The sequence below is a fragment of the Lupinus angustifolius genome, chromosome LG02, assembly GCF_001865875.1.
Source record: "Lupinus angustifolius cultivar Tanjil chromosome LG02, LupAngTanjil_v1.0, whole genome shotgun sequence".
Classification (NCBI taxonomy): Eukaryota; Viridiplantae; Streptophyta; class Magnoliopsida; order Fabales; family Fabaceae; genus Lupinus; species Lupinus angustifolius.
In genome coordinates, this window is record NC_032010.1 from 11,663,267 (window position 1) to 11,683,683 (window position 20,417).

The 20,417-nt window shown below is 34.7% G+C and overlaps 3 protein-coding genes across 3 annotated transcripts in view; 1 reads left to right on the forward strand and 2 right to left on the reverse strand.

Moving 5' to 3' along the window:
* Window positions 1,710–10,985, forward strand: LOC109335878 (CSC1-like protein At3g54510). The gene is made up of 10 exons (XM_019572123.1): window positions 1,710–1,996; window positions 3,574–3,711; window positions 5,802–5,865; window positions 5,974–6,186; window positions 6,781–6,975; window positions 7,489–7,787; window positions 8,618–8,897; window positions 9,440–9,718; window positions 10,312–10,545; window positions 10,645–10,985. Exons 1-10 carry the CDS (start codon window positions 1,710–1,712, stop codon window positions 10,792–10,794), a joined length of 2,139 nt encoding a protein of 712 aa, XP_019427668.1. The 3' UTR covers window positions 10,795–10,985.
* On the reverse strand, window positions 12,965–20,361 carry LOC109326884. Its single transcript, XM_019559768.1, has 6 exons — window positions 18,124–20,361; window positions 17,299–17,902; window positions 15,421–15,572; window positions 14,914–15,078; window positions 13,905–14,762; window positions 12,965–13,683 (listed from the first exon to the last, which is right to left on the reverse strand). Exons 1-6 carry the CDS (start codon window positions 18,922–18,924, stop codon window positions 13,078–13,080), a joined length of 3,186 nt encoding a protein of 1,061 aa, XP_019415313.1. The 5' UTR covers window positions 18,925–20,361; the 3' UTR covers window positions 12,965–13,077.
* LOC109326891 (TMV resistance protein N-like) overlaps window positions 18,989–20,417 on the reverse strand; it is a 4,067-nt gene continuing 2,638 nt past the window's right edge. The window contains exons 3-4 of the mRNA XM_019559781.1: window positions 19,640–19,791; window positions 18,989–19,297 (exon numbers count right to left, since the gene is read on the reverse strand). Coding sequence (XP_019415326.1) covers window positions 18,989–19,297; window positions 19,640–19,791 — 461 coding nt within the window. The remainder of the gene's footprint in view (window positions 19,298–19,639; window positions 19,792–20,417) is intronic.

Here is a 20,417-nt window from a genome sequence, read left to right on the forward strand (position 1 = left end):
AAAATAATATTTTTTATTACATTAATCATTTATTCACTTCCTATCTAAATTTTACAGTCTCAAACATGATAGGAGTTTAGATTAATTTGACATCTCTTCTTCGTCTCTTCCTCCCTCATCCTTGTCTATAATCTCTTTTATTATCTTTCCTTTATAACTTCCAAACAAAATCTCAATATTAATAAGAGTATCTCTATAATCTATGTAATTCGAAATACATTATTATTCTCCTCAATATAAGTATCACTCTAAATAATTAAACCTCAACTTCTAATCTTATAAAATACATCAAAAATGATTCAACAAAAGCCTAATCACCAAATCAACTTAGTTTTTGACCTTATATATACATAAAAATCCCTTGGGGAATACATTACTAATAGTTGTGTTTCTTACATAAATAGAAACACAACAAGGTTACATATTTATATTTGAATGTAACATCTATGCACTGTTAGTACTGTAAATATTTATACACAGCCAGTGTAGCATCTACTATTCATTTGTATTACTTTTATTTTTGAGTCGATAACTATTAAATACAAATGATGAATGATGTAATAATAACAATACAAAAAACTCTTACACTGTCATTGCATATATATTTTTCTCTTTATATTTACTAATAAACATTTTCACATATCTCACTTACAATAAGGATATGATGTCCCCAAGTACGTCCCAAACCTATCCCGAACCAATCAAAATGAAACAAAAATAGAAAAAGTCATGAATATTAATTGACATGACATATTTTGATTGATTCGGGACATGCTTGAGTGTTTAAGGACATGTTTGAAGACATTAGATCCTTGAGAAAGTGTTTGAAGACATCTGTTGTCCCATAAAAGTGTATCATTCAATGTACCACTTACAAGCTATCCCATAAAAGTGTACCATTCAACCAATTACAAGTTGTGGAGTGGCATACTTTATAGTACAACAGATGTATTCCCCATGTTTGAAGACATTAGATCCTTGTCCATTAATTAGATAGGGACAGAGATCAGTTGTCCCTAACTCTATCCTCATTTCATGTCCTAACCAATTGAAAAGTTACACATACATAAAATAGAAATTCATAAAAAAAAAATAAAAACTAACAATTTTATATTATTGGATGTAATATTATTAATTATGAATATGGGACATCGTTGGGACAGAGGATCTAGATTCATCATATACTTTTAATGTAAAATTGCATGCAAATAAAGCCATGAGAAGTGGGACGGAGATCCTCTGTCCCACACCCTGTCCCCAAATTTTGTCCCAGTCTAATCAAGTAATATAAAAATGTATCATTTTATTTTAAAAAAATTCCATTTACTTACGTGTTAATTTTTAATGGGTGGGGACAGAGAACTGGGACAGGCTTTGGGACAGGTGATCCTTGTTCGGAGAGGACGGAGATACTCTGTCCCACACCCTGTCCCCAAATCTTGTCTCAGTCTAATCAAGTAATATAAAAATGTATCATTTTATTTTAAAAAAATTCCATTTACTTACGTTTTAATGGGTGGGGACAGAGAATTGGGATATGTGATCCTTGTTCGGAGAAGTCACGTCCTCCTCACTTCAACCATTGCCACGTACCTCCAAAGGTGGCAACATGACACCATATCTCTTCTTCTTCTTCATCTCTCTCATTCTCTATCTCTATCTATCTCTCTATATTCACTTTGCTCTAAAAGTATACAAAACAATATACAATGAACCCACATAGTCTTTTAGCATCTGCTTCCATAAACATAGGTTTAGCTTTCATAATCCTCTCACTATTCTCCATCTTTAAAAAACAACCTTCAAATGCTTCTATATACTACGCTCGTCCCCTTTCACACCACACCTATATTTCTTTTGATGAATCTACTTCAACTTTCTGTCGTTTCCTTCCTTCCATCTCTTGGGTTTCTCGTGCTTATCGTGTTACTGAAGATGAGATCATTGAAGCTCATGGCCTTGACGCCCTTGTCATCATAAGGCTCTTCAAATTTGGGTGAGTTTTTCACTTTTAATAGGTGATTACTGCTATTCTTCTTTGTTTCTTTTCTTACAAGTGCTTAGAATGTTTCTTTTGTTTGAGTTTGTAAGGTATGTTGGAAATTCAAGCATGAGTGAGTGTGACTCTTGAATTCCCACATGATCCAATGAGATGTTAAATTCAAGAGTATTGTTTTTCTGTTCTTCTTTGACCAATCTGTTACAAATCACTTGCTTCTTTACCGCAATCACATAAAATTGCAATCGATGCAGTCTCCATGCCGTTGCATAGAATCTTATATTGTGACTGCAGTTTAAAACACCAATGACAACCATGGTTTTAATACGGCCAGGGTTACTTTAATTGTCCAATTGATGGAAAATATTTAGTTCTGTTCTTTTCGGTTCCACAATCTTTGGTGGAGCCATAATGTTTATGTATTTTTAGTTACATGGTATGGGTTACTCCTTCAGCATACACTAGTTATATGTGGTTAATTAGCCATGTTTTTACGTGATTACTAGACTTCCTTTATGAAGAATCATGTAGGCTAAATTAAGGGATTATGTATTTCCAATGATTAAACAAACTTTAGGAGCACATGTTTTTCATTTAAGTCGATGTAAGATGAAATATATGCAATATAAGTTTAGCAAGAGGCAGACAAACACGATGAGCACAAATCCTAATTTTGGGTCAATAACACAAGACAATGAGGAAACTAATGAAAATGTAAATCATAGGATTCAAGCAATGGTATGAAATGATGGAGTGCTTCAAATGTCATATGTGATAAAAAAAGTATCACTCAAACTTAGAGGTAAGATTTACCACATGACTATAAGACATCAATGTTATATGAGACTGAATGTTGAACAATAAAATATAAAAAAAGAACAAACTGTAATAGAGATGAAAATGTTGTGTTGGATGAGTGAACACACTATACAAAATAAAATTAAAAATGAATGCATTTGGGGGAAAATTGAAGTAACTCATATTTTAAAAAAGATATTTGTGCCCTAGGTGGTTTGAAATGTGTAGAGGAGATCAGTAGAAGGCTACGTAAAGAAAATAAATCAAATAGATGTCAATTCAATTCCTAGAGGGAGAGACTAAGAAAAACCATGGGCGAAACAATTAATAAAGATTTAAAAGTCAATATTTTGTCAATAAACATTATTTATGATAGAGCATTTGACGTCGTTTGATTCATGTAATGAACCTCACATATTGGGATAATGACTTGGTTGTTGTTTTATTTTATTTATAAAATGCACCAAGACTGAACCCAATGTATTATGTTCTATCATATTTTGACATGTTTACAGAATTCCCTGCAAGTATTACATGATTAGTAAATCATGTTGTCTATTCTTCATTGGCATTAAGGTAGAGAAAGAATAGACATTCTTTGCTTGTAAGTGAAGTTATAGACTTATGATATTGGCTAACAAATATGTGAGAAAACATTTTTATCTAAATTTTCTTTGAAATGTGATCAATGTTGAATGTAGCATGCAATCTCCTTACCCAATTTGGCAGATTTCACTCTTATTATTCTTAATAATATTTTCCTTTTGAGCTTGCAGCATTAAATTTTTTGCAGTATGTTCTCTAATTGGGTTGGTGGTACTTCTCCCTATTAATTTTGATGGCCAAGAGGTTCATAAAAGCTACTATACAATTGATTCTTTTACAATATCCAATGTAAGAAGAGGTTCTGGAAGGTAAGATTGTAATGATGCACATCAAAATGGAGTTAGTCACATATTTTTCTACTTGTTAGAATTGATGCTATCTTTTTAGTTTTTCTCTCAAGCACATGCATGATTGTAACCTTTAGAAGTGATTTTTGGGAAATGGGCACAGTAATTTTGAATCTATACCTTCAAGCACAAGAGAAGCTTAAGTGATGTTTTTATTTTGATCAAATCATAGGAAAGTTGGTAGAAAAATTAACTGGTTTTTCTGTTGGAAAAGAGTATCATTGTTAAATCTTAAACTTAAGGATTTGACACAAAATTTCAATTATGTTAAGCGCAAAAAAAGAGATATGTTTAATTTAGTATTGGACTACTTAGTTGCCTCTTGTTTTTTAGTAAGGAACATGAAGATTAACTTAAAATGTTGGGATGTTTTTGCTCAAGCTTAAATATGAAATCCTTGCCTGTTAGGGACTTATATCTCCAAACATGGATGATTAATCAATATAATCAAAGATAGACATACCTAATTAACTATTCTTTTAGTTACTACTTTTACTAAATTAGAAACTTATTTACCGGGATATCCTAATTTATGATTTTCCCATATATTTAAATGATTCTTTGCAAAAACATAAATCAAGGTATAATAGGCAATAAGTAGAAGTATAGAGAGAGAAATTGAATGAGAAAACTAGAAATATAGAAACAAACATTAAAAGCACATGATTTTGTATAAGTAGAAGAAAGATGGAATTTCTGAAGTACAAGTTTAGCAACAGGTAGACAAATCATATTATAGACGTAAAGATTAGGGGTTATATTATTCCATGAGTCACTAGATTTAGTCATCTTGGCCTTGGATGAATCGACACAATAGATAAAATTAGATTAGAAATAAATTCATTAAGGAGAAAGTTGAAGTAACTCCTATTGTAAAAAAAATGATAAAATCACACCTTAGGTAGAAACCTCCATAATGAGATTTGATGAGATGAAGGTTAATCCAATTCCTAGAAGAAGAGAAAAAATCAAGAAAAACCATAGTCGAAACGATTAATAAAGATTTAAATATCAATGTTTTGCCAATGAATATAATTTATGATATAACGTTAGCGTTGTTCCATTTTTGTAATCAACCCCACCTAGCGAGATTTATGGCTTGGTTATTGTTGTTGTTAATGTATATAATAGGTAGGAGAAATGTTATTTTGCATTGGGGGATGTTTTTACACAAAAAATGTGTCCTTTTTACCAATGATAACCCACTTCCTATTAAGTAATAAAATAAGAAAAACACATTCTAACACATCTAATGTCTTTTATCCCAAGCTGAAAATGAAAATGTAAACTATGATGTAAATTATACTTACCTAGGTTCAACTTAATTACACCCATTATCATTAATGTTTCAAACATTAAATTTCCATAAATTTGAGGGTTTCAGTACAGTTCACTCTATAACTTTTTATATGCGAATAATATTCTTTATTTTGAGTGTGTTTAGAGAAGGTGAGCAGACTAAAGAGGCAGTCAAAGGGAAAACTAAGAAGGGAAATACTCTAATCTCTTATCTAGCACATTTGATTTCTTCCATTATGGTCTAACTTGTAAAAATCTCAGCATAATTTATATTTAATACATGAGATAAAGAGAAACATGCTGTTTATAATCAATCTGATATCATAGATGGAATGGCCGAATGGGATTCGTTACCTCATTGGATAATATTTCAATTTTCATTTGATTTGTAGTCTTATTATCGTAACCGGGATTATAACAATTCACTGCAGTATTAGACTTGGATGTCATAATGATAATTTCCCATGTTTGAAGTTGTTGTGATGCAAGTTTTCAAACATACATAAAGGTTATGGTGCCTCTCAATCTTTTCTCATTCTATAGATTGTCAAATTTCTTTGATAAACCTATCGAATTTTCAAAAGCAATGTGAACTCAAACACACAAGGTGAAATATTATTTTCTTTTGATGTTCTATTGCATATTTCCTGATCCTGTTCTCATAATCTATGATATAACCCAACTGTTACTTTTCCTCGCATTTCTGATACACAAAGGATTGAAACTGATCTGGTTTCATGATTTTCTAACAGGCTTTGGGTGCATTTTGCATGCTTGTGTTTTATATCATTCTATGGGATGTACCTACTGTATAAGGTGAACTTTTCAGTTTGAAATCATTTAGAATTATCGTCAAAACACCGTCTTTTTCTGTATTCGGATTAACACTGTTAGCTATGTTTGCATGCATAATTTCATCTACAGGAATATGATGAAATTTTGAATCGAAGGATTCGACAACTTCAAAATTTAAAGCATAGACCTGATCAGTTTACTATTTTAGTTCGTGAGATTCCATTATGCATTGAACACAAGGCTCGCGACTGTTGTGTTGATCACTTCTTCTCTAAACACTATCCGAACAGTTACTATTCATATCAAATGGTTTATGGCACTGAAGATCTCGAGGAGTTGGTGGTAAGATATGCCCTACTACACTAGCATTTGAGAATTCTCAGTTCTCAAAACATAATGATAATTTGTCATTAGTGAGCTACATGTAATATTTAACATTATATATGATTTTCTAAGTATATCAATTTGAAATGCTCTTATACCCTAATTAAGCATTTTATAAACCATGATACTGAACATAATCTTTTGGAAATTCATGATGCTTTTCCTGGTTTTATTGTTGTCGGAACTTTGTTGACAACGATAACTTATATTGGCAATGTTTATAAAGGCGCCTTTAATGACTGATTATTCAATAGCTTCCATGATTCATATTGGCAATCTTCCATGCATTTTGTTCGTTGTATGATTCATATTCTGAGCAAATCAGCAAGTACTCTTACTCGGTTGTAGAGTACAAATGTGCCAAAATGCAATTTATTGAACCTAATTTTTCAACCCGTTAAATTATATATCTTCATATTTTTTCAATGGCTACCTTGATTTCGAAGATATGGTTTATAAGAGATGAGGTGTATCCTTAGTCCCCAAACAAAACAAATGTAGTTGGAGTTCTCTAGTTTATAAAGATCCTCATATAGATATTAGTATATGTAGAACCAGGCAAAATCTCTTGCAAGAAGAATAGAGGACATGAGAGAGACTTCCGTGGCCAAGAAACATAAGAATAAATTGTCACTCTTGGATGCATTACAACAAAAGACTTCAAAAGTAGATTTTCTTGAGGAAAAGCTTCAAGCACTTTGTCACAAGATTCATCAGTTACAGTGCAAAGACATGCTCAAGAAAAAGGTAATGTGTAATGTTTGTTTGATTACTTTTATGAGTAGATAAAGAAACATATCCATCTCATTGTGCTTATGGCTTCTCATTTCCTATTTTAGGAAATATTAGGGAGCTGCTTTTTAATATTTAAAAAGTTAGATAAGTAGCAAGTTGTAGTTTTCTTTGAACTTTTCCACTTAAAGAAATATATGAAAAATATTCTAGTTTGACACAACGGTAAGGTTGTTGCTTAGTGATAATTGAGGTCACGAGGTTCAAATCCTGTAAACAGCCTCTCCACTTGCAGGGGTAAGGCTATGTATGTTTACTAACTGTAATGATTAGACACCTTTAGTTAGTTGAAAGCTTTAGTGGCTATAAGACAGTTACAAAGTTGTGAGAGCATTCATTCATTAGAAGAGACAAGAGTGAGGGAAATCCCAGGTTTTGGAAATACTTGGAGTAGGAGATTCTGTATTACCATTGTTGCTAATGTTTCTTCATCTCTTCCTAAGTTTTTTTATTTGTATTTTGTATTAGGAGTTGGCCGTTGCATTTGTTACATTTAAGTCCCGTTCGGGTGCTGCAGTAGCGGCTCGGTTGCAACAAGATTCACATCCACTTCTTTGGATCACTGAAATGGCCCCAGAACCAAGGGATGTTTCATGGAGGAATATGAGAGTATCCTACAGAGTAGTACCACTTTATAGACTTGGAGTTCTTGTTGCAGCTACCCTGCTTACAGTTTTCTTTGCCATACCTGTTACTGCTGTTCAAGGAATAGCCAAATATGAGAAACTGAAGAAATGGTTTCCTCCAGCCATGGCTGTGCAGTTGATGTGAGAATCTTACACTTGTCTTAGCCCATTTGATAATTAAAATTCATAAACATTTGGTCAGACTTTTTGTGAGTTAGTTTTTGGAGGATAATGAATGAAATGGAAAAGTTGAAAGCCATGAAATGTACTTGTGAGATGACTCTCAAGCTTTCCTTTCCTCCTCCAATAAACTTTGCAAACAAACCCTAAGGCATTACGTCTATAGGCCTTTTCCACTTGTAAACTTCTCCATTTATCACATCCTATCCAATGTGGGACTTCCGCTCACACTTTAATACACACCATCATTCTCTCAGGTGCGAATCCCTCATACTTACTAGTCACTCCCCTTTTATCCACCTTGTCATAGGCTAAGTATCCACTCTAGGAAGCCCAAAACTAGGAGAGATTTTCAACAAATGACTTTAGGCGGAGTATGCCGTTTAAGTGGTTGGTAATGACGGTACAAGCATACAAAGAAGCTCTTATTGACACTGTCATATACTCGTAAAGGTTTCAATAAGGGGGAGGTTGTTAGGATTACAATTGACGGAGTTAAGTCCCAAATTGAGTAGGAATGGGTAAAGTGATCAACATATAACAGGATGAACCCACAAAATGTAATGTTTTAAGGTTTTGGGTTAAGATGTGGGGTATACTTTGCTAATTGTGGTTCTTGTTTCAATTACTGCTTGGGATTTCATTCTTCTTCTATGGGATCTCTCTTGATTTAACTTTCACATATGTTATTTTATGTATTGTACTAGTCAGTGTCTACTGCTTAGTGTTGAAGATAGAGGTATTTGTTTCCTTATCTTTTTCTGAAATACAACATATTGTTCATACATTAGACCAGGATTAAGCTCCATAGTAACAGGATATCTTCCAAGTGTTGTACTCAAAGGATTCATATATGTTGTGCCATTTGCTATGTTTGCCATGGCTAAAGTAGCTGGATGTATTGCCAGAAGTAAGGAAGAGATCAAAGCCTGCAACATGGTTTTCTACTTTCTGGTTGGGAATGTGTTCTTCTTGAGTGTGTTATCTGGATCCCTTTTTGATGTAATTGGACTATTTGTTAGTCATCCTAGAAATATTCCTAGCCATCTTGCCAGTGCTGTCTCAGCTCAGGTATCTTGTTTTCATTTCTATTATTCCTAGCACCTTCTGTCTAATGTGTGCTTTAAATTTTATTTCTTCACTTCATAATATATTTTAATAATTTTGAGATATTTAGCAACACTTTCAAGCATAGTTATCAATACCTTACCGTATCGGTTGATTTAACCGGAATAAGTGAACCGATCACCATACAGTGTGGTATGACATTTATACCAGATATACAATTAAATCAGACTTGCGAAATACCAGTTAGAACTGGTCAATTTGTATTGTACCGGTCAAAACCTATTTGCATATGGAAAACAATTTCATAATTTTTAAAACAACACATCATGTATTCAAACCTTGAACCTTTTAGTTTTTCTGTAACATAGTTAACCAATGTACTAATGTAATAATTAAATTATATGTTGCAAATAATAATATCTATATATAAATTATGCTGGTTAATTAGTTAACCATTCAAGAATTTGTAACCTTTAATAAACTTTCCTATGATTCTTATATTTACATAATCTGTTTTTATGTTTGACCTCTCTATTTTGTTACAGGCAGATTTCTTTGTGACATACATCTTGACTGATGGTTTATCAGGATTTTCTTTGGAGGTTCTCCAACCTGGCTTATTAATTTGGGATGTTGTGAAGTCTTCTACTCATGGATGTCAAAGGGATAGTAGACCTTATCTTTATTCATTGCCATACTTTAGAATTATCCCTTTGGTCTCTCTCTCAGTGCTAATTGGCATAGTATATGCAGTAGTGGCACCATTGTTGCTCCCATTTCTCATTGTTTACTTCTGTCTTGGCTATGTTGTCTATATCAACCAGGTGAACTTATCAATATCTTAAGTTACTAATTTATTGTGTTCTTTTATGAAACAAATTCACAGGCACACAAAAAGAGATTCTCTCTTACATATTTTTTTATTATTTGATTCCATGTCTGCCTAAAATTGTTCATACTGAAAATAAAACATTTACAGAATCACCTTTGAAAACCATAAGCATAATATTGTTCTTATCATGAGTTTTAATCCTTACCATTGAGCTTTTTAACTCTGCCAAATCCATAGTTACATTGTTCCCTCATTTTGTCTATCCGAATTCCATGTACCAAGTTCGTCACAGAGGAAGTCTTGTAATTATAGCATAAAAACTAACGAACCGCATAGAACAACCAAGTACCGCGCACCGGAACCATTACCACATACCATGTAACTATGGTTAAATCACCCATTCTAGTATCTTCATTTAGATTATTGTCCCTATCACCTCCTCCCACATGACATGGCGGTGTCTCCTTTTTCATCACCTTTTGTAGATTTTGGCAATAAATGCTAATATATAATGGTATTACAAATTTTTTTGCTTACTGTGAAGGTTGTCTTAATTCTTAAACAGTATAAAACTTCATTTTGCAGATTCTAGATGTGTATGAAACTACTTATGAAACATGTGGACAATATTGGCCATACATTCATCACTACATTCTCCTTGCAATCATACTCATGCAGATTACCATGATTGGTCTATTTGGACTGAAGTTAAAACCAGCTGCTTCTATATCAACTATTCCATTACTCTTGTGCACATTAATGTTTAATGAGTACTGCAAGATGCGTTTTCTTCCATCATTCCATAACTATTCTCTCAAGGTACACTTAGACTCCTTACAATTATTATTATTATTAGGACAAGGTTTTATGCAGTAATTTACTATATCTTACTAAAGCTGTATTTATTTTTTGGGCTAGGATGCTGTTGAAAATGATGAACTTGATGAGAACAATGGTGTATTGGAGTTCCATTGTGAGAATGCAATCAATGCATATAGTCCACCAGGTTTAAGACCAGTGAATTTCATGGCTTCAGAGTCAAGCTCCACACCATTAGTTACTTCATGATCTTCCTTTTACATTTACAGTAAAAATGATGAAGGATATTACCATTTGAGGGAATCACAGATAATTGTGTTAGAACTGAAACAATTTCTTTTACTTGTTAACTCATGGATGGAAAGCTCACTTACTAGCAAATATAGATAAGTCAAGAAAAATTATGGGCGAAACAATAAGAAATTATTAAAATGTAAATAATTTTTGTATAGACATGATTTAATATAAAATATTATCATGTTGCTTGATTTTGATTTGAAGTTATGTTGTAGTTTTCCTTTGGAGGGCTTTTAAAACTTTGGGGTCTATGGTTACAATACATTAGAGTAGAAAATGTATGAAAATGTAACAAAATAGATTATGAGATGCCTCCATAGGCCATGGCATAATTGATTCTCTATCAAGTCAATGCTCGTACAGTGCTGTTGAGTTTATCAAGAAGTTATATCTGATTATGATATGACTTTTACTTTACACAGCCTTAGCTCTGCAATGTAGAGATTGTGTTTCATCTTCAAGTAATTGTTTCAAAATGTTGATCAATGATATGTGCTTAGATGCTATACATAATTGGCTCCAAGTTAGGATAAAGGATGAAAGTTTTGTTAGATAGTTAATACACAACATAAAATTTTATCAAATCTCTATAATAAGATCGATGTAGTAATTTAATAATCAACATAATGTAAGCTTTAATCTTATCGTAAGTAGCATACTTTGTTCATTCTATAAGTAGCATACTTTGTTCATTCTATAAGCGAAGGTACGGTCATTAGTCAGAAAATTATATTTTGTTAAATTTTCAAGTTTTCTTGCCTGATTTTATACAAGGAATACAATTTACGCTTTTCCATATACAGCTCGGGAGTCAATTTCAAATGTGAGTTAGTATAGTGAAGAAGTCATACATATACATAAGTAAATGAGTTAAAGAGCATATGGATAAATCTATATATATAATATCTTAAGGTTTTGGTTAATATGTAATTTTGAACTCACTTAAACACTACTTTCACTAATTTACTTTATATTAAAATATTAAAACATTTTTTTATATAACTGATTTAAATTAGTATAAATGACTACTAATATTAGTAACTTTTTATCTAATTCAAAATTATTCTAATAGAAATTTAGAAATTCTTTCTACTGCTAATTAATTGCTAATTAATATAATAATAAATAGAATTGATATTTTTACTAATACGATTTAGTACTCAAAATATATTAGTTAGTAATGAGACATATTAAATAATAAATAACATTATTTGTAGGAATATGTAGGGCTATACCGACTAGAACCGTATAGATAGTGATTTCCCATTATTTGGATTGTCCTATCCCAACATGTGCTAGGAGAGCTGATGGTTTGAAAGTATTGCTAGTATGGATGACAATGAAAACCGAACCCATGATAACCTGTCTGAACTCAACTCGAATTTAACGAAGAAAACCCAATATAATTGAATTCGGGTAAAATCCAATCCTAATTTTCGGGTTCGCGTTTAGTACAGTTGATACCGTACCCCGAACCCTCCTTGAACCCATTAGATACAATATTGTTACTGTTTTTTGTTTAAACTAGTACAAACTGATGTAGTATGCATTTCCTTACTTTGCTAGTTTGATGTCATTTCCCCAAGAATATAGGAAGAACGATAATAATGACATTATGTAGTTATTTAATGCAGAAATGGTGTGCATTACCCAGTTTGTATTATACAAGCACTGTCCTGAAAAGCTAACTGATGTACTCTACAAAAAAAACAGTAATCAATTTAATACACAAGGCACTAATTTTGAACTATTTTTTTGAGGTTTCCATCGGGTTCGGGTTACCCGAAACCCGACAAGTTTGGGGTGGTATTATTAATTTTAACCCCGTCAAGTTCGTGTTCGAGTTCGAGTTTTGGATTTCGGGGTTGGGTAAGCATAAACCCGACCCTGATCCGCACAGTTGCCATTCCTACTTCCTAGGAGAGGTTAAACAACGTTCTTCGTTGATGACAAGACAGGTCAACGACTTTACAAGGAGATGAGAATTGAGCTCTAGTGTACCCAATACTCAAAGGAGAGTAATTTATAGCTGAGGGGGATGTTGGGTACTCCAAATATAAGTTAATATAGTAAAGAAGTCTCACATTTTGTATAATTGATTGAATTAAAAAGTATATTAGTAAATGAACTCATAGATCTAATGCATTAATCTTAACTCATAGAAGCACTTCATAGGAGTACATGATTACCTACCATACAGACTCTTGAACATTCTGCCTTTTGTGCTTATCTAAATCATCTACATTGCCTTTTACACAAACGGTAGTAGGTATCATGAAATGCTCCATCATCCCTTGATTGTGTAATTATGGAATTGCCTTGACTAACTCTATCAAAATTACCATTACTTTCTTGCAGAGTTGTGGCATTTGTGAATAAGATATTCTCCATATTGTTTTCTTGCCTGTATACATGAATTCCAAACCACTTTATAGTTGCCATTCTTGTTGGCTCATGCTTAACTTGTACAGTTGAATACTCCACTTGGTAATCCTCAAATGCAACTTCCACTCGATTCCAATCATGCTTCATAAATGTTCCTCTGAGATTGCTATCATTAACAAGGACTCTTAGATCAAACAACCACACATGGTCTGTCACAATTGACCAACTGTAACATTTGGATAGTATCCTTTGCTCGCCATTGATGAGTATGCTGAGCCTTACACGGAAATGGTGCGGTAGATTTTCAGACACTCCAAAAGCAGCACACACACAAATCTTCGGAAATTGCTTACGACCCCAGAAAGTTATTGATCTTTCCTGGATACAATGATCAAACCATTCTGGAATTATTGACCCTGGAAGCATCACAATCTTGTCCCCAGCATCATGAAAGGCCTGGTCACATATAAAATGAATCATAAGTTCTATAACACCAAGTCAGTGCATAAGGATGCAATAACTAAAAGGGCGGCTCAGTATACGAGGCTCTCATCTAGTGTGATCTGAGGATCGTAAGTGTACGCAACTTTACCACTGCAAGGGAAGAGGCTGTTCCCAGGACCAATGGTACAATAATTGATGCAAGAAAAATACAAAAGAAACATCAAACAGCGAACCTGGCTCAGTAGTACACTAGATGATTGGGAGGTCAATGATGTGCAGTTCAATGCATCTATTTCATCTAATTTTGGGGGAATCACAAAGATGTCTTGAAGCTGCTTGCATTCTATCAGCAAAAGAGTCTTCAAGTCGATACATTCTTTAATGCATTCTGGAAGGACTGTAAAATTATTGTAAGATAGGTCCAAATATACCACCTTGGCAAAACCAATCAAGCATATAGCAAGATGTTCATTTGTTAAATTGCAAGAACTCAGATAAAGATGAATCTTGTTTGAAGACACAGTTAATTGAAGTTGTCCATGGACTTCACACTCATTAGGAAAACTAAACCCTCTACATGAGTCAGCTTGAATTTCCTGAAGTCTTGGTAAAGTAAAAATACTACTAGGTAGCTTAAGAAGCATGGTACAGTCCATCAAAGTTAAAGATTCAAGGCCTACCAAATTTCTTATAGAAAATGGTAAATCTTCTATGGCAGTGTGCCACAAGTTGAGATGCCTTAAATTCTCTATCTTACACAATATTTCTGGGAACCTCACAAGTCTAGAGCACTCAAAGAAAGAAAGAAATCTAAGAGATGGCAATTTGAAGGCAAATGGAATTGATTTTAGATTGGTGCATCCTGCAGCATTCAGCTCTTCAAGGTTACCAAGACTTCCAACAGAATCATGAATTTTAATCAGACTAATACAATTCTCTAGATACAATGTCTTTAAGTTTGGAATTCCGGACACATCAGGTACTTCTGATAGGAATTTACAGTCAGTGAAATCCATTCTAGTCAAGCACTCCATATTCTGTAATGTAAAACTATAATAATTAGATATACTACTTGGGAGTATTATTTGCAACTTAAGTTCAACAAATTGACATAGCAATTATACATGCCTTGAAATTGTCCAAATTAAGGAGGCAACTAGAAGGAAAGTGGAGAATGGAAAGGTTGTCTGGGAGAAAATCAGGTGGTAAACACCTCAAAGGAAATCCCCTCCATTCCAGAACTCTTAAGCTGTTCGGGAGATGTTTGGGGACTCCGGAAAATGAGGCAGTCTTAATAATTAGTATTCTCAGGTTCTTCATCTTCTTGAAAGCCTTGCCACTCAACTGCACAACTTCTTTTCCTTGTGGTAAGTAGTCCAACGTTATGCCTTCAATTTTATCAGTGCCCTTAGAAAACAAGAATAAGTGAATCAAAACATCACATTCCTTAGTCCATACCATGTAAAATTATGGAAAACCTTACTGCAGAAGAGAAACACACACAAATGCCATTGCACACACTAAACATGCAGATAATGTAGTACTACTAATCTTAACAGCAGTTGTACACAAAATTTTAAAAATATCATTGTCATAGAAACCTTGAGAAAACAACACCAACTAGTGGCTTTTGGAGAGCCCAAAGCCTCCCAAAGCCACATTCCACACCTGAATCCCACACTCACGATGTGTGACGCAAGTCATATAACTTGTAATTGGATACTAATTCCTAACATTCTACCATGTTACACAGCAGCCGGTGTCACGCTCACTGGCTGTGCGGTAGACAATTGACCGGTACCTGACAAACACTGCAATACCAGCATCACTATCCTTGGTGCGGCTCGTTTGCATATGAGAGATACGGCTGAAGGCTCTCATACAATATATAGAAAATGAATCTGAATAAAGAAAAATAGATTTTGCAGTGGTTATAATACTCCCTCAGCTATTGGCTATTGGCTATTGGTATGAAGGAGATATCAACATCATTGAGTGATAGTATACAGAAGTGATTGAACTAAAAAAGGAAGGAAAGAAATGTTGGGTATTCAAGCCAGTGGAACTCCTGCATTGGATATGATAGGATAGGATGCGTGAAGGAGTTTATATGTCGCATAACCCGTAAAACCATTGTTTTAAGGTTTTGGTTCAAGATGTGGTATCTCAATTTTTGGTTGTTCACTCTCCCAATGGCCCTTGAGCAATAAGAATCTCCTAGTGGTTGGAGACTCCCCGGTTGCAGGTCCTAACAAGTAGTATCCCGTGGAGCAATAAGACTCTCTTGATGGTTGGAGACTCCTCCATGGTTGTGGGTCGTAACACTTGAACTCCCCACCAAATTCCCTTACCCCCTTAGTTTTTTGCCTACTCTCTTTCCCTCTCATACTCATGCACTCTTCTCCATTTCCATCATTAGACCCATGTTACTTATTCCCCTTGCTACTCATGCTTACTTGGTAAGCTGACCCCTTCCATAACTGTATACCTTAGTTTTGTTTCTTCTTTGGAAGGGGGGGGGGGGGGGGCTATAAAAATACGATTTAGTACTCAAAATATATTAGTTAGTAATGAGACATATTAAATAATAAATAACATTATTTGTAGGAATATGTAGGGCTATACCGACTAGAACCGTATAGATAGTGATTTCCCATTATTTGGATTGTCCTATCCCAACATGTGCTAGGAGAGCTGATGGTTTGAAAGTATTGCTAGTATGGATGACAATGAAAACCGAACCCATGATAACCTGTCTGAACTCAACTCGAATTTAACGAAGAAAACCCAATATAATTGAATTCGGGTAAAATCCAATCCTAATTTTCGGGTTCGCGTTTAGTACAGTTGATACCGTACCCCGAACCCTCCTTGAACCCATTAGATACAATATTGTTACTGTTTTTTGTTTAAACTAGTACAAACTGATGTAGTATGCATTTCCTTACTTTGCTAGTTTGATGTCATTTCCCCAAGAATATAGGAAGAACGATAATAATGACATTATGTAGTTATTTAATGCAGAAATGGTGTGCATTACCCAGTTTGTATTATACAAGCACTGTCCTGAAAAGCTAACTGATGTACTCTACAAAAAAAACAGTAATCAATTTAATACACAAGGCACTAATTTTGAACTATTTTTTTGAGGTTTCCATCGGGTTCGGGTTACCCGAAACCCGACAAGTTTGGGGTGGTATTATTAATTTTAACCCCGTCAAGTTCGTGTTCGAGTTCGAGTTTTGGATTTCGGGGTTGGGTAAGCATAAACCCGACCCTGATCCGCACAGTTGCCATTCCTACTTCCTAGGAGAGGTTAAACAACGTTCTTCGTTGATGACAAGACAGGTCAACGACTTTACAAGGAGATGAGAATTGAGCTCTAGTGTACCCAATACTCAAAGGAGAGTAATTTATAGCTGAGGGGGATGTTGGGTACTCCAAATATAAGTTAATATAGTAAAGAAGTCTCACATTTTGTATAATTGATTGAATTAAAAAGTATATTAGTAAATGAACTCATAGATCTAATGCATTAATCTTAACTCATAGAAGCACTTCATAGGAGTACATGATTACCTACCATACAGACTCTTGAACATTCTGCCTTTTGTGCTTATCTAAATCATCTACATTGCCTTTTACACAAACGGTAGTAGGTATCATGAAATGCTCCATCATCCCTTGATTGTGTAATTATGGAATTGCCTTGACTAACTCTATCAAAATTACCATTACTTTCTTGCAGAGTTGTGGCATTTGTGAATAAGATATTCTCCATATTGTTTTCTTGCCTGTATACATGAATTCCAAACCACTTTATAGTTGCCATTCTTGTTGGCTCATGCTTAACTTGTACAGTTGAATACTCCACTTGGTAATCCTCAAATGCAACTTCCACTCGATTCCAATCATGCTTCATAAATGTTCCTCTGAGATTGCTATCATTAACAAGGACTCTTAGATCAAACAACCACACATGGTCTGTCACAATTGACCAACTGTAACATTTGGATAGTATCCTTTGCTCGCCATTGATGAGTATGCTGAGCCTTACACGGAAATGGTGCGGTAGATTTTCAGACACTCCAAAAGCAGCACACACACAAATCTTCGGAAATTGCTTACGACCCCAGAAAGTTATTGATCTTTCCTGGATACAATGATCAAACCATTCTGGAATTATTGACCCTGGAAGCATCACAATCTTGTCCCCAGCATCATGAAAGGCCTGGTCACATATAAAATGAATCATAAGTTCTATAACACCAAGTCAGTGCATAAGGATGCAATAACTAAAAGGGCGGCTCAGTATACGAGGCTCTCATCTAGTGTGATCTGAGGATCGTAAGTGTACGCAACTTTACCACTGCAAGGGAAGAGGCTGTTCCCAGGACCAATGGTACAATAATTGATGCAAGAAAAATACAAAAGAAACATCAAACAGCGAACCTGGCTCAGTAGTACACTAGATGATTGGGAGGTCAATGATGTGCAGTTCAATGCATCTATTTCATCTAATTTTGGGGGAATCACAAAGATGTCTTGAAGCTGCTTGCATTCTATCAGCAAAAGAGTCTTCAAGTCGATACATTCTTTAATGCATTCTGGAAGGACTGTAAAATTATTGTAAGATAGGTCCAAATATACCACCTTGGCAAAACCAATCAAGCATATAGCAAGATGTTCATTTGTTAAATTGCAAGAACTCAGATAAAGATGAATCTTGTTTGAAGACACAGTTAATTGAAGTTGTCCATGGACTTCACACTCATTAGGAAAACTAAACCCTCTACATGAGTCAGCTTGAATTTCCTGAAGTCTTGGTAAAGTAAAAATACTACTAGGTAGCTTAAGAAGCATGGTACAGTCCATCAAAGTTAAAGATTCAAGGCCTACCAAATTTCTTATAGAAAATGGTAAATCTTCTATGGCAGTGTGCCACAAGTTGAGATGCCTTAAATTCTCTATCTTACACAATATTTCTGGGAACCTCACAAGTCTAGAGCACTCAAAGAAAGAAAGAAATCTAAGAGATGGCAATTTGAAGGCAAATGGAATTGATTTTAGATTGGTGCATCCTGCAGCATTCAGCTCTTCAAGGTTACCAAGACTTCCAACAGAATCATGAATTTTAATCAGACTAATACAATTCTCTAGATACAATGTCTTTAAGTTTGGAATTCCGGACACATCAGGTACTTCTGATAGGAATTTACAGTCAGTGAAATCCATTCTAGTCAAGCACTCCATATTCTGTAATGTAAAACTATAATAATTAGATATACTACTTGGGAGTATTATTTGCAACTTAAGTTCAACAAATTGACATAGCAATTATACATGCCTTGAAATTGTCCAAATTAAGGAGGCAACTAGAAGGAAAGTGGAGAATGGAAAGGTTGTCTGGGAGAAAATCAGGTGGTAAACACCTCAAAGGAAATCCCCTCCATTCCAGAACTCTTAAGCTGTTCGGGAGATGTTTGGGGACTCCGGAAAATGAGGCAGTCTTAATAATTAGTATTCTCAGGTTCTTCATCTTCTTGAAAGCCTTGCCACTCAACTGCACAACTTCTTTTCCTTGTGGTAAGTAGTCCAACGTTATGCCTTCAATTTTATCAGTGCCCTTAGAAAACAAGAATAAGTGAATCAAAACATCACATTCCTTAGTCCATACCATGTAAAATTATGGAAAACCTTACTGCAGAAGAGAAACACACACAAATGCCATTGCACACACTAAACATGCAGATAATGTAGTACTACTAATCTTAACAGCAGTTGTACACAAAATTTTAAAAATATCATTGTCATAGAAACCTTGAGAAAACAACACCAACTAGTGGCTTTTGGAGAGCCCAAAGCCTCCCAAAGCCACATTCCACACCTGAATCCCACACTCACGATGTGTGACGCAAGTCATATAACTTGTAATTGGATACTAATTCCTAACATTCTACCATGTTACACAGCAGCCGGTGTCACGCTCACTGGCTGTGCGGTAGACAATTGACCGGTACCTGACAAACACTGCAATACCAGCATCACTATCCTTGGTGCGGCTCGTTTGCATATGAGAGATACGGCTGAAGGCTCTCATACAATATATAGAAAATGAATCTGAATAAAGAAAAATAGATTTTGCAGTGGTTATAATACTCCCTCAGCTATTGGCTATTGGCTATTGGTATGAAGGAGATATCAACATCATTGAGTGATAGTATACAGAAGTGATTGAACTAAAAAAGGAAGGAAAGAAATGTTGGGTATTCAAGCCAGTGGAACTCCTGCATTGGATATGATAGGATAGGATGCGTGAAGGAGTTTATATGTCGCATAACCCGTAAAACCATTGTTTTAAGGTTTTGGTTCAAGATGTGGTATCTCAATTTTTGGTTGTTCACTCTCCCAATGGCCCTTGAGCAATAAGAATCTCCTAGTGGTTGGAGACTCCCCGGTTGCAGGTCCTAACAAGTAGTATCCCGTGGAGCAATAAGACTCTCTTGATGGTTGGAGACTCCTCCATGGTTGTGGGTCGTAACACTTGAACTCCCCACCAAATTCCCTTACCCCCTTAGTTTTTTGCCTACTCTCTTTCCCTCTCATACTCATGCACTCTTCTCCATTTCCATCATTAGACCCATGTTACTTATTCCCCTTGCTACTCATGCTTACTTGGTAAGCTGACCCCTTCCATAACTGTATACCTTAGTTTTGTTTCTTCTTTGGAAGGGGGGGGGGGGGGG